Source organism: Aptenodytes forsteri, unplaced genomic scaffold (assembly GCF_000699145.1).
Source record: "Aptenodytes forsteri isolate BGI_AS27 unplaced genomic scaffold, ASM69914v1 Scaffold154, whole genome shotgun sequence".
Taxonomy (NCBI): Eukaryota; Metazoa; Chordata; class Aves; order Sphenisciformes; family Spheniscidae; genus Aptenodytes; species Aptenodytes forsteri.
Window position 1 is genome coordinate 2,189,202 of NW_008794083.1, and position 15,008 is coordinate 2,204,209.

General features: G+C 40.1%; 1 protein-coding gene across 1 annotated transcript in view; it reads left to right on the forward strand.

The window, feature by feature from the left end:
- ISCA1 (iron-sulfur cluster assembly 1) overlaps positions 1 to 8,570 on the forward strand; it is a 10,652-nt gene extending 2,082 nt beyond the window's left edge. The window contains exons 3-5 of the mRNA XM_019470359.1: positions 1,266 to 1,381; positions 3,183 to 3,288; positions 6,138 to 8,570. Of these exons, the coding sequence (XP_019325904.1) occupies positions 1,266 to 1,381; positions 3,183 to 3,288; positions 6,138 to 6,286 (371 nt within the window). The 3' untranslated portion in view covers positions 6,287 to 8,570. The remainder of the gene's footprint in view (positions 1 to 1,265; positions 1,382 to 3,182; positions 3,289 to 6,137) is intronic.
- The last annotated feature ends 6,438 nt before the right edge of the window (positions 8,571 to 15,008 follow it).

The following is a 15,008-nucleotide window of genomic DNA, read 5'->3' on the forward strand; positions in this document are numbered from 1 at the left end:
TGACCCTTGGGTTGCCAGCTGTGCGCTGCGGCTGGGCTTTGCTCGGTAGGAAAGGGCTGCGGGGAGGCTGAAGGGGTCTCCCCCTCCTGAGTTTACTGGGGGGGAGCTGCTGCTCCTCGCTGGTCCCGCTGGGGAGGAGGGCCCGCGCCCCTCTGCTGCGTGTGCAGGCAACCTCTGCAGACAGCAGGGCCGCGGAGGGCCGGCAGCGGGAGAAGGGGGAACATCAGTGCCGTCCCTTCGTGAGGGGGGCCTTTTTGCACAGTCACCCGACGAAATGTATTTATTTTAAAAAAAAAAAAAAAAGTGTTATCTGCAGAAGGTGACGGGTAGGTTGTTTCCGAGGAGGCTTTGTATCCTTTTGTTAATTGAAGAAGTGCGTTTGCTACTAGCGGCAGTACTGGGGAGGCTGTACCGTTGAGAGGGATTACTGCAGAGGAAAGTACGGTCAGTTCCCTGCAGGAACAGGGGCAGATTGAGTGCGTATAGTTCAGGCATTTGTCAGAGCAGGTAATTCCTGTTCAGCAGTGATTCTGTAACAAATGAAGATCAATAGCGGTTATTAGAAAAGGTTTTCTGCTGTAAGTCTAACTTGTAGTTTGCTTTGCGTGTTTAAGTCTGCTGATGGTAAGAGCTTCGTGTTACTAATGCTTTTCCTTTTCTCAGAGTCTTAGAAAGTTGTAAGCGTGTAATGGAAATTCATATGTTTGTGTTGTTATCTTGTATTTCTGCAACAACTAGATCTGCATGAACAGTGAATTTATCTGCTGTAAAGTCACAGTTCCCCTCTAGGTTAGTAGGAAGAGAGAAGTAGGCCATAAACACTTCTGTGCCTAATTGATTTTTGTCTGTAATGTGTATGTGACAAAAGTTGCACAAGAGCGGAACTACTTAGTTCGATTGTGGTAGTGATTTGGGGGGGAGGAGGGAGGAGAAAAAACAAAAAACCAGACACCCTAGTATTAAGGACTGAAGTTCTTGAGCTATGTGTTTGCTGGCGGTGTGGGTGAGGAGGGGAGTGAAGAGGTATTGTGTTCTGCGTGGATTAGATACAGCAATCGTCTGTTTTACAGCAGAGTGCGTATCTTCAGATCAGACATCAGTTTCAAGTAGAACACAGGCTAGTCAATACTGACAGGTGGCTGATGCTGAAGGTGGGCTTCGCAGATAGGAGACAAATGTAAACTAAGAAAACTTGAGTGCACAGAATTGGAATAGAAATTTTTTATAGTACAACTAAGTACATTGCACACTTTAATATGTGCAAGCACTCACTGCAAATAACCAAAAAAAGCCATTTCAAATTGATGTATATGTTTTTGTTTTTCAGACCCCATCAGCTGTTCAGAAGATAAAACAGCTTCTTAAAGATAAACCTGAGCATGTAAGTATAAACAGGGCCAACCCGTAGATTGCGCTAAGGTATTAGCACAGCTTATGATTGCAAAGCATTTCTGGCTAACTTAGAAGTTTTAAATAAACACTGAGGTGTTTATTAGAGATGTTGGCATCTTTTTTTGGAGGGGAATGCGTAAGCTTGTTTATATATCTAGCTTCGTTTCTTTATAAAATGAAATGCAGGAAATAACTGACTGTAATGACATTTCACTGTACAGTTACTTTTGAGACGGATAAAACTGAAAAAAAATAAAGTTTCAGGATATTTTTTTAGCTATATTTTAATGAAGTCTTTTAGTATGGCATAGTGGTGACTTCTGGTAGGGAAAGAGATATTCAACTGTTGATACTAAGACGTTATTAATAAAGTTCTTGTAGGAATTCTCATTGCGAGGTATATAATAATAAAGTTAGATTCATACCCGTTGGAGAACATCTAATTCTTAGGAAACTTGCCAGACAATGTATTTCATTAAGTAACCAGCATTTCTTTCAAGTAACTGATTGAGTCTTTTCTTCTTGGGGAAAAACACCCAGAGCCCAGAGTTTAAGTAACCAGCATTTCTTCAAGTAACGGATTGAGCTTGTCATCTTTTCTTCTTGGGGAAAAACACCCAGAGTCTTGCTTTCTAACCATTATAAAAACAAGCATTAGATTTTCTTCTTTATAGTAAGTATTATTTCAAGAAGAATACTTCCTTTTTAACTTTCATACAAGGCCCATTGTTTCTTTTTCTTCCTGCACATCTGCAACTAACTAGACTCTTTGTTCTAATGTTTTAAACCACCCTAAGGAAGCCCTAAGGCTACAGCTTAGCTGGTCAGTCATCTCCTTGCTATAAATGGTGTTTGCGTTTTCCAGCCCATTATTTCTAGCAGTTCCTGTAAAGAAAGGTATTTAGTCTGAAAAGATCAAGTGCTGTTTGTCTGAGATCCCACTTGATGACAAGTGATATGTTTTGATACATTTTCATCGTAACAGTGATTACGGAAATAGTATAATTTTCCTCTTCAATTATGAAGCATTGGTACATTGCACAGATACTTTTGAAAGATTGTTGTGCATAAATAGTTTTCTGTTTCTTTAAAACCTTTTCTCAGTTCTTTACTTACACAGATGCTCTTTTTGCCAGACTTTTTGGATAGTGTGAATGTTACAAACATGATGACCAGGTTGGCTTTTAGGGTCGATTAAAAAGTAAGCAAATAGACATACTTGATTTAAGGAGGGGATTGCTTTTTAAGTGAGACTGGCAATAGAGGTAATGAAGAAATCAAAGTACATTTTTCAAAACTTTGGTTTGAAGTAAGTTTTCTGATGGTGTCATTACAAGAGTACTGTGAAAATCTAGTAGCTGCCCTTGTCTTGGCCTCACAGCTTCATAATTGTGTTACTGTCAATAATCTTAACACAGTGCTTGAATTAGCATCTGAGTAAACTTTAATTTGAAGTCACAAAAATATCCGTCTTTGAAATTTTACTGTCTTTATGAGACCAGGCACCTACAGGAGTGCCAACAGTTTATTACTTCAAAACTTGAACCTATTTTAGGGCTTGATCCACAGTAGTGAACACCTAATGTTTGCTTTTGCCTTAGCAGTCAATTTTGTAAAAGGAAAAAATTTTTACTTCTTAATCCATTAAGCTAATTCACTTCTGCTTTGAGGCAGTGGAGAATAATAAATGTCAGCATTTTGTTGTTCTGCATACTTTTTATCTTGGTGTTCCAGAATAGCTTTTAAAAAAGTCACGAATGTGGGGTTGGTTTTTTGTTTGTTTTTTTTAGGTAGGTGTGAAAGTAGGTGTTCGTACGAGAGGGTGCAATGGACTTTCTTACACGTTAGAGTATACAAAATCGAAAGGAGACTCTGATGAAGAAGTAGTTCAAGACGGTGAGTTTCTGATGCAGCAGAGCAAACTTCTGTGGTGGTGGGGAAGAATAACTTATTACAGGTTTGCCAAAATACAGGTTAGAACTTACCTGAAGTAACGAGTTACAGCAAGAGGTCTTACTGTTCTGTTATGGGAATTGTTGTCACCTTCGTTTCTGTTTTGAAGTAACCAGTTAGTTAAAATCTGCAGCTTTGCAGTCTCTGCATCAGAGACTACTCCACCAGAATAGTCTAGTCCATCATTCCTATCTTTGGAGGTGGCTAATAGCAGATATTTAGAGAAAAACATAGAACAATGCATATATAAAGAAATACTTTACCAGCATACCTAAACCAAGGCTTGGCAAAGTAAAGATTTTATTTGCAAGGGATTTTCCCAGTTATCTTCTCTAACTAGTCTTATTCTTCATTGACTTGTAATTTGTTTTTAACCTCTTTATGTTTTTGACCTTTACATTGCTTTGTAACAACGGTTTCTATGATTTTAATTTAAGAGTATTTTAAAAATTGTTTTCATATGCTGGTATTTAAGCTTGCTGCCTGATAATTTCATTGAGCATCCTATGATAGGTCTATTGCTAAACTTCCTGTTGCGGTTTAACCCCAGCTGGCAGCTAAGCACCACACAACTGCTCACTCACTCTCCCACCATGGGATGGGGGGGAGAATCAGAAGGGTAAAAGTGAGAAAACTCGTGGGCTGACATAAAGACAGTCGAACAGGTAAAGCAAAAGCTGCTCACACAAGCAAAGCAAAACAAGGAATTCATTCACCACTTCCCATCGGCAGGCAGGTGCTCAGCCATCTCCAGGAAAGCAGGGCTCCATCATGCGTAACGGTTACTTGGGAAGACAAACGCCATCACTCCAAACGTCCTCCCCTTCCTTCTCCTTCCCCCAGCTTTATATGCTGAGCATGATGTCATACGGTGTGGAATATCCCTTTGGCCAGTTGGGGTCAGCTGTCCCGGCTGTGCCCCCTCCCAGCTTCTTGTGCACCCCCAGCCTACTCGCTGGTGGGGTGGTGCGAGAGGCAGAAAAGGCCTTGACTCTGTGTAAGCACTGCTCAGCAGTAACGAAAACATCCCTGTGTTATCAACACTGTTTCCAGCACAAATCCAAAACACAGCCACATACTAGCTACTATGAAGAGAATTAACTCTACCCCAGCCAAAACCAGCACAGTTCTATACATTTTTCCAGTTTTTATAAAAATTTCTGTCAGTAGTCTTTTTGTTAAGTACGGATTTTTACAGAAGCATAATAGTGTTTGTTTTGGTTTCTGTTCTTTTTCTAAAAGTTCCTAAAATTCCTTTTGTGGGGGTGGCTTTGGGTTTTTTTAGGCATTACTGAACTCGGTTATATTATGTTCACGAATATTACTTTTAATTTGGTGGCAAAGTAAGAGATTTGAGTATAAGTGGGATATCACAATTATTTTCTTACAGAAGCTATGCTGCTAGGCAGAGCCCATCTTCCAGCTGTGTTCGAAATACCTGTGACCAACTCATAAATTTTATTCTCTTAAACAGAGAGTTAGTTGGAACTTCAGCAAATGATTAAATTGAACCAGAGTATGTGAGATAGGGACTGCTACCTAATTCTGCAGGTGCCTTTTGAATTCAAATTCAGCTCGCTTCTGGAGTTAACCTCTTCTGCTTGACTCAGAGCTGCTCTAGCTTTACAGGGCTGAAAATAACATTTTTCAGGAGGCATTTCCTGGTTTGGATCTTAAGGAAGATAAAAGCAGTTTCCCTCAGTCAGGTCAGAGACCTTAAGTTCCAAAGCCAGACAGCATTTCAGGTGTGCCTGTGTGCTTTCTGTTTTGTTTTGGTTGCTTCTAGACGGATTTCCAGTGAAGACTCTGACTCTTATATAGCTCTGTGCTCAGTGAGCTGGTGGCTTTGGATCCCAGCACAAATTTTCTGGCTTTTAGGTAGTAAGTGACTGCTTCAGGGATCACGTCCATAAACTCTTTCATTAGGTTTAGCCTTCGCTGTCAGTTACTGTCCAAATTGACCCCAGAAATGTGTAGATTTAACTCAGTTGCCCACAGACTTGAATTGTGTTAGTAATATGTTTTGTCTCAATGTCTACTATGATGAAACAGCTTTCCAGCAATCTCTCATGTAACTTAATGAGTTCTTGTTGCGGTTTACTGATAACAATTTTACATTGTTATTTTTATTATTTCCTAGTCTGTGGACAGCTAAAGCAGTCCACTCGCACCTTTATGTCAGATTTGCAGTTTTAAAGTTCAGTAACTTTCCAGAGGGTTAGATACTTTGTATACTTTAGAAAAGGGAGCTTCTTTCTAGTTCCTTAGATGAAGTACTAATGCTTAATCCTTAAAGGTTGTGATATCTTTGAAAGTTCACACATTTGCCTTATTATAGGATTCAATATTGCTAATAGTTAATGTAGACCTAATAGTTTGGCAGAGCAAAAAATAATCATTTTGAGAGAGGAACGTTTGGTTTTTCAAGGTTTTTGGGCATCTTGTTGGATGCACAGACTTTAAGAATGGTAGGAAATGGGTTACTGACTGTAATGACAAGCTGAGATTTGTTCCCAAGTTGTACAGCTTATTTCCCTGGGTATCATGTTTTTAAGTCCCCCCCTCAAAATACATACATTCATGTGCGCACACAAATAACAGTGCTAGACTGTTGCTAGAGTTTTATAGGTAGAGTGAAAACAGCGATGAAGGTGCCCCATGTTAGGCCAGGGAAACCAAGTTATACTGGTAGTCTTCGTATTTAGCTTCCATTTTTTATCACTGGTCAAAAGATAATTTTAAAGTGAATGATGATTTTGCTGTATGTAATTTTTTTCTTTGTTGTCTTCAAGGGGTTAGAGTGTTTATTGAGAAGAAGGCACAGCTGACACTTCTAGGAACTGAAATGGACTATGTAGAAGACAAACTGTCCAGTGAATTTGTCTTCAATAATCCAAACATCAAAGGAACATGTGGCTGTGGAGAAAGCTTTAACATCTGAAATCTCAGGACTACTTTGGCTTTGAACACCACAAAACACTTACTATTATGGCTTTTGGAAGCATATGCATTTTCTTCAGGTTCGTAGGCTGCGTAAAGTGTGGATACCATTAAGAAAAATAAAGTTAAATCATTTTGAAAATGTAGATTTTGTGTTAAATTCCACCGCTGATGTAGTTATGCTGTAATTTCTGATGAGTTGGGATCCAAAAGGTAAGAAGTGCTGTAGTAACATATCTGTACTTTCACATGCCAAGGAAATAAAATCTCACTGTTCTTTTCCTTTGTCATTTTCTTTGTCCACTCTACTCAACTTTCCCATCCAAAACCTGTTTGGAAGAATATATTTCCTATGTGTTCTGCTTTGATTTGGGGAAAAGAGGGAGAAAAAAAAAAAAAACAAAAAACAACCCAACCATTTAGAGGTGTTTGTTTATAAAGATTTATATACACAGGCACACAGTCCTCAGCTTCAGAGTTCACTATGATTATGTAGATGCTTGCTTTGCTATTGTAGTTTTTTCTGGTGCTTTCATCTTTTTATGTATGGATTTTCTGGTGGTTTATTTTCCCATAAATCTAGGGAAGTCCAAAAAGAAGCTCATGTATGAGTATAGTGGCTACCATAGCACGGCTTGTAGAAATACTTTAAAATGGGCTAACCCAATTTTAATTCTGTTCCTTTCCTTGTTGAAGGCACAGTCTCTGCTGTACTTAGAAAGTCATTTTCGAGAAGACGAAATATATTCAGGCACTGGAGTACTAAAGCAGGATACACACAGGCCTTGTTTCTTGCATTTCTGTTTATCTTTCTTGGCTTAAATTGCAAAATTGGTAAAACTCCCTGTATATTCTGATTTCCCCATGTTCACAGAACGTGCTGTCTGTGCACCAAAACCTATGAACACTTTTTTGAGAGAGAAATCTTAACACTTTTCATTACTGGGTTTTTTTGTAGTCATGTCTGCTACTAATTTTGTTACAGCTTGAGCTCTGGTTTGTAACTCTGTAGGCACTAGGGTTTTTCACCAAAGCTTACAGTAACTTCTATTTAGCTCCTGTCTTGAGGTTAATTTGGTAACAGGACAAAAAGCATTTATAATTTAAAAAAATCTAGTATGTCATAATTGTTTTAAGTTACTCTAGACAGTAATTAAGATATTATGTTTATAGGAGGCCGTTTTGTCTTTGGAATTTAAACTTACTTTCACCTAAGCAGAATTTTGTTTCTGTAAGCCAGTGTTTTTGAAGCTTATAAAGTCTTCAGCACTTCTTTGCTCATGCTCAGGCAGCAGTGTAAATGTCTCTCCAGGCCTTCCCAAAAGCTGGTATGAGAAAAGTACTGTTCCATCCTTTTATCTCCATGTTTCCCCGATTGTCCAAAGATGACGTTGTGCGGCTAAGCTGCTCACTTGTGTCGAAGAGAAGGTAATATGTCTGCCTGGGCAGCTGATCAGAACAGCTGGTGAAAAGGGTGCAGAAAAAAAGTAGGGGACAACAGGGACTGGGATTTTGCAGTCAAGGGGAAGTAGTTGTTGAGATGGGAGTGAACTGGGAACATTAAGGCTGCATGTTGAAAATCCCGAGGTCGTGTTGATCTGCACAGTTGTTGTACCCACGTGCCTGACAATAACTTTGGAATAGTAATGTGCTGAAGACATAGGATTGTACCTACATTTTTATTCTTCCCTCTACAGCTTTTCCCAAATGGCTTGGGAAAAGATGTAGAGGGAAGAATAAAAATAAAAAAACAGAATAATTCTTGATCTGTTTTATGTAGTGCACAGGAACAGAAGGTCAGAATTTCCACACCTATAGTTTAATATTAAATACTTGAATTTTGGTTGTATGCTATTTCAACTTCTGATGTAAAAACACTATTTCCTTCGACAGTCAGCTGTTGTACACAGTTACTTTATATAGTAATTCAGGAATTACTGGTAATACACTGTCTGGGTGCATTTATAGTGCCGTAAGTCTTTCAGTCTTGCCAAACAAAAAAATGCAGTTAATGTGATATAGCTGCATTAATATGTCTAAAACTCCAAGCTAAGGGCATTTCTTCAGATTGCATTTCTCTGCTTCTTGCTAGAGGATAAGAGTTTGAATGTGGTAGCACTGGTGGTTGCTAAGAGTGCTAGAACTTACTAATTTAACTTGTTTTGGTGTGGATTGGGGTGGGGGGGTTGGTTTGGGTTTTTTTTAGACTTGTGGCACATATAGCAGTCCTTTTCATGTGTTTTGTGTATATGCCTTGAATGAAAGTTTGCACTTTCATACTCCCATGAAATAATCCTCTAAATTGTCACTTTACTAAGACACCTAACGCACAATGTGTTGAACTTCTGTTAAAGTGCTATTTACAGTTATGTAGGAACATGGTTTTGTTGATTGGTCGATTATAATTTTGTGCAATACTGTTTGTAGAGTTCTCAGTTATAATAATAAATATTGCCTGTTGGTAAACATGAAATATTCCTGCCTTGACTGATTCTGTTTACAATAATAAACAAGCACGGGGGGGTGGGGGGGAGAATAGGCTTGTATGCTGGGATTACAAAGTAGATACAATATTACTGTTACCTGAGTTAATGTTTCTCAGAAATACTGAACATTTTCACGTATTAACAGCATTGGAATAGCATAGAAACATATGGAAAAAAAAATAAATTAACTATATACAGAAAGGTATTTACACATACCAGAAGGGTGGGCTGTTAATGCATAGACTTGTATTAAACTTCCCAACACACCGCTCTCAGGGTAAAAATTCTAACAGGCAAGATGCTTATTTTGAAAGCTTCTACATGCTAAAAAGTCACTGTGGCATGCTCTAATGCAGGATAATGATTTCGACCAAAGTAACTGTTGACATAAAAGGTTTTTAATTGGCTAGGCAATTTGAGGGCGAGAGTTAATGGGCACTCCTGGCCATTCCACTTCAGTGCTGTATAGTGGCACTGATATGCCATAGTATACTATGTTTATGACATGTTTTGGGTTTCCTCTTACATACCATCTTTCCACCTCTAAAGCTAAGTTTCCTTTTCCTGTTATGTGAAGATTCTGAATGATAGAGAGTGGAGTAATGTATTTTGGAAAAATGCTGGAGATTGTTGATACAGTTGCATATTCATGATGCTGGAGAGAGAGAACCAAATCCTTCATACCCTCAGGAGCCTGGAAATGCAACAGTTACCTTTCTGTTGGAGTTCTTAATGAACTTGTAAAAAAGCCACTTGCTTGCACCAGCAAGTCAGTATTCCTGATCCACCCCTTTTTATAGCTCTCTTTGAATAGCTCAAGAAGAAAACTTGTTTAGGAAAATGTTGAACAGTTCAATATGCAAGTCATCCTGACAACAGGTGACAGGACAAAATGAATTTGAACTCCAAAATAAAAAATAAGATGCAGGTAATGGGACTGTGAAAATTAATGTTGAGGAAACATACTTTTTTTTTTTTTGAGTTAAATCCTATCTGCCATAGGTTGCTTCTATTGTTTGGGGTTTTTTATTGTAATTATTATTCTCCCCATTTATTTAAATTGGTGCCTTCACTAGTGGAAAAATTCTCCAACTATACCACTGCTGTGCTTACACTGGCTGCCTGGCTGTTTATTAGATAATTTTTTTATGATGCTAAAATTTTGCAGTCTCTTCTGACAGAAGAATTCCATGGTTGTCTAATGTGGCAGAGTGTGCACCTCTGTGTTCGTCCCAAAAGACCTCAAAAGAGTACTTGAAGAATTACCCTCTCTGTCTAGGGGCAGGGTCCTAACCCCTGCTTCTCCTCGTAGACGCGGCTCGAAATGCTCGTTCGTGGGAACAGACACCTGCTGACACTGGGTGGCAGCAAGTTTCCAGTCCACGCGTTTCAAAAGGCGACTCACCTCTTTCCCAGTACCCGTGTTCTAAGCTTCCTACTGCATTTCCTGAATAGCGGAGTACTTTTGCTTATACTGGTGAAAACTGTTGTTCAGCTCTGCTGTTTGTCCTTCTTGTATTCTCTCCTGTGCCTTTTACCTGTTCCTGAAGGATGGCAGATGACTGCAGAAATGCAAAATGCCAAATCACTTCAGAGCTCCTGATGCAAAGAGGAGCAGAGCATAGCTTGCTGACTGGCTTTGGGTATTGAAGCATTGTTTTTTTCCATCATTCCTCCCCTTGCTAGTAGTGTGCTAATGTACCTCACTAATGTCATGTCCAGCTCCAAATTATTGCAGATTTGTTTCTGACGGTTAGTTTGACCTCTAGGGTAACAGAAGTTCCTTGCTGGGATGGTACAGTCCAGAGGGACAAAGAATCTCGCAAAACAGTATAGTCTCCATTCACAACAGAAATACTCTCATCCCCTACACCTTACTTATCTGGGTTTTTTATTGATTGCATAATGATTTTATTGCACGTGTTTTTAATGAAAAATTCCTTCTGTGGCTTACTGAAGCTAAGTCCAGACAGCAGGAATAAGTTCTCCTTACTAGCTGATGAAACGAGACAGCCTCCAAAAATTTGAAATAACCTGAGCAGCAGAATTCAATTCATACAGAGGATTTGCAGCCAGCCACTTCCTTATTCAACCATGTGTTTTAGTCTTTAATTTGTTCACGGTGAGTCATTCACATAGGCCTTTCATTCCTAATCACAGCAGTCCTTCTGATTAAATACTAAATAGTTGTATGGAGTGTGGCAAAACTGTGTTTAAATTAGATTGCTTTGCTGTTAACTATATTATTTCCTTCCTTGTGCTTGTTTCACATGAGAAGCTTAAATGCAAGCAAGTATTCAAATAAGAAGAAAAGGCAAGGTGCTAATGAACGTAATGTTGTGGGATCTTATGAAGCACGTGGGTGGTAGGGAACGGGAGCCAGTCCCTCCTGTCAACCTCCATTTTCACAAGAGATTTGCAGAGTGCGGTCCTCCGTTTGCAAATGAGAGCTAGCTGAAGTGTACAGTCAATGTTTACTTCTAGTGAATATCTAATGAATACTCCCCCCAAATAAATAAACAGAAAATCCAATACTTGAGTATAAAAAGTGATAATGTAAAACTACTGTTTGGAAACTCTGTTGAGAAAAGAAATTGTATTACTTCTCCTTGAGATACATCTTCTGAATTTCTGCCTTTACTGTTTGAGCTACGAACTGAGATTCAGCCAAACAAACACTGCCAAATCTTGCTGAAGTGGTTTTAGGAAGTTCCTGTGTACTTGTCCCCTCTGGTTGAGGCTGCCACTCCTATGGCAGATTTGTGAAACAAGTGCCTGAGCCTCAACTGTTGAGGATGAGTTTATGTTAATGTGTTGCACTGTGCACTTAGTTGCTCCATGAAAGGAACCTGTTTACTCTTGCTGAAATGTGGGAAAACCCCAGCAAAGTGATAAATAGTTATATAGCGAGTGTAGTTTACTTAAACTACCCTATCAAGAAGAATTAGAGATCATCTGCCCATGTCTTAGCGAGCCTGAAATACCCACTGCAAGGATATTGTAAGTTGCCTCCGACAATATTCTTTTCATGAAGAACCTCTGGTTTCTATAAATAATTTAGAACATTAAAATGCTCTTGCAACCCTTAAACCAAAAGCCTGTTAAACATGTAACATGGATCTTTGCCATTCCCATTTGATGGACATGGCCCACTGAGGAACTGTGAAGCAGTATAAAAAGACTCAGAAAAATGGCTTTGAACTCCAGGTTTGGATGCTTTCAAAGAAAACTATTCACGTTAGATCTACACATTTGCCATCCTGCGTCTTACTGAAATTTGTGCTGCCAGGGCTGTACTTAAACTGGTTAAAGCAGCCTTGCATTATAATTAGGCCCATATGTCTCAATAAAGAGGCTTTTGCATGCGTGCAGTTCTAAAAATGGAATCCTTGGTTTATTATGAATTGGAAAAATATTTCCTGGAAAACAGCACTCTGGTGGGAACCCGCCAGCACTGAGTTTTGCACGGGGGATGCTTTGGTGCACTGTGAAGGCTGTGGCTTTGTTTCTGCTCTGCTTGATACCTCCGGCCCTGCCTGCTCGACAAGCTCCCCTCGTAGTCACCTGCTGTTTAAAGCAAGTCCGCCACAGACCATGGTACTTATAATTCCAGCAACTGGCCTTTTGGACAGGAGGTGAGAGGAGAGTGAAAATAGGCAGAAAACCAGAAATTATTTTTTACCCGAAGTAAAATATTTAATAAAATATTTAGCCAAATAAATATAAAATTTCTGTTGAAATCATTAAGTATTGTATCTGTCTTTGTGCCAACCTGAGCTGCCATTTACTGACACTCGTTTTCATGGCCCAGAGGCCCCAAGAGTTACCCTGTGACTGACACGAGCCTTCCCCTCCAGCTATACCTGCTAAACCAGAGCTAGGGACTCCAGTCCCACCATGTGGGCTTTCCCCTCCCTTTTGGGTGCGAGGGAAGGACCAAGCCTCTCCCTTCCCTCCTGCTGGGGACCCAAACAGAGAAAACAAGGCGCGGGGCAGCCAAGGCCCCACTGGTGGCAGCCATGTTCCCCACCCCCGGCTGCCTCTGCCCCATGGCTCCTCAGCACCCTCTGGCACTCCCTGAAACACAGTGTCCTGAGCCGCTATTGGCTACCTCAAGCTCTGGCCCCGCCCCACCCACCGAGCACACCAATTGTGTCCTCCACGCTCAGCTGCCCCACCCCCCTCAGTGAGGCTGCTGAGGGCAGGGAGGTGGCCGTGGGCATTCCCTGCGGCAGCTCCCTCACAGGTGCCAGGGTGAGGGACCAGCGGGTGTTTCGTGCAGCCCTCGTTTTCCTCCTTCCCTAATGAGATTCACCTTGCTGGGAGCGTGGTGGTTTGTGTGCAGCACGTGGCGGGGCCTACCGAGGGCAGGGCCCATGGCGAGCCGGGTGGGCCTCGGTTGTCACCAAGACATCGACAACCCGTGGGCATCCCCCGAGCAGGAGCCCCTTGGGGGTCTCCTCTGCTCCCCTCTGCCTTCCTGGGGTGTGGAAGTTGAAATCGGGGGAAAGCGTAGCAACAGTGGGAAGGCTGCTAGGGAAACCCACGAAGTGAGATTAGAAGGCACTGGTGTGCCTTGGCAAAATGTAAGCAAAGGAGAGAAAAATGCTGGTCCACCAGGATGTGTAGGCAGCAAGCAAGCAGGGGATTTGCCTATGGCAGGAAAAGGGAAACCAGGGGAAAAAAGAATGATGCTAAGTAAGGAAAATTTAGTATTTTAGGATGAGCTTGCTGCTGAAATCTATTGGCCTGGGAATCATCTCAAAAGGAAAGTGAGAAATCCTGCCATCTCTGAGAAGGTTTTAAACTCTGGTGGGCAAAGTACTGTGATGCATAATACAGAAGCACCATGGTTAGCTCACCAGGGGTGAGATAGATAGATATATATAGATATAGATATAGATATATATCCCATATACACTGGGGTATAAGGGATTGACTCCCTCTTGGGCATTTGTATTTTTCCTGTTCATCTTTTCTCCTTTTAATCCTGTTTCTCTATGATTTTCACATCTTTTAGTTACTAATTAAAATTGCTTTTCTTTTTTCAGCACAGTGAAGGCACAATGGATCAAAATGGGAAAGATATACTGCCAGAAGATGCAAAGCAGAAGAAACAGCCATTCTCTCTTGTTTGAAAGTGAGTATTATAACAGTGTAAAAGCAATTTATAGGTTTTCTGTGTCATCTACTTTCTTTTATCTTCATTTTTTTATGGACCGATTGGCTAGGTAGCTCTACAGTACCAAATTTTTATTTGTTCGAAGTCCTCTTTGGTATGTATAGTGGAACTGTCAGAGTGCAAAGATTCTAGACTCACAAATACGTTTGTACTGAGTTTTTGTAATTGTAAAAAATTGTAAAAATTGTAAAAAAGAATTGCTACCAGAATTTATAGCAGTTCAACATTTGAAGTTCAGTATTTATGAGCATAGAATTTCAGTTACTATCATTTGCCCCTATTCTGAAAAAAATAAGTATTTGCCTTATCTTCATGGCATAAATCGAAAGATGATTTTGTTTCTCAGTGGTGCTGTATGTACCAGTACACTTGGTCAGAAGATCAGTAAGAGGCAGGTATCTGATTCTGCTTTGTCCCTTGGATTGTGTGGCCTTAAATAGTCATTTAACTTAATGAAAACAGCTCACTTGCTTTCTTTCATAAACTTTGAGTACTCTGAATAAACCTACGAGCCACTGCAATCCCAACAACAGGCATTCTGCCTGGACTAATTTCTAGTCTAAGCAATGCTGCTCACATCTATATAGAAATGGTCAGTTTCTCATGAGTTTTCAGTAAAATAAAATTATTTTTAATGCATAATATTTGGATCCAGTACTTAATAGTATAGGACAGCAAACAAATAGCACATCCTTCTCATGGTTTGGTGCATTGTCTTCAGAACTTCCTAGTAAGAGATTGGCCGGCACTGGGTGCTGAACATAAGCTAAGCAGAGGTATACACAATGTTAACAGCTTCCTTAGGTTCACTTTCTCCCTCTAATGATCTGTTTTATACATGTATCCTTACACATTGTTCCAGACAAATTACATTTTTAAACTAGTTTTGGACAATTTTATTAATCAGGGCATGATGTAGAAAATTAGAGATTTTTTTCATGGAGCAGTTCACATCTACAGTCTGTTATAAACATTGTAAAAGATTTGCACAGTGTTACAAATCAGTCCAAAGGGAATGTATTCTGTCATTATTGTGGAGTGCTGGGAACATGGTT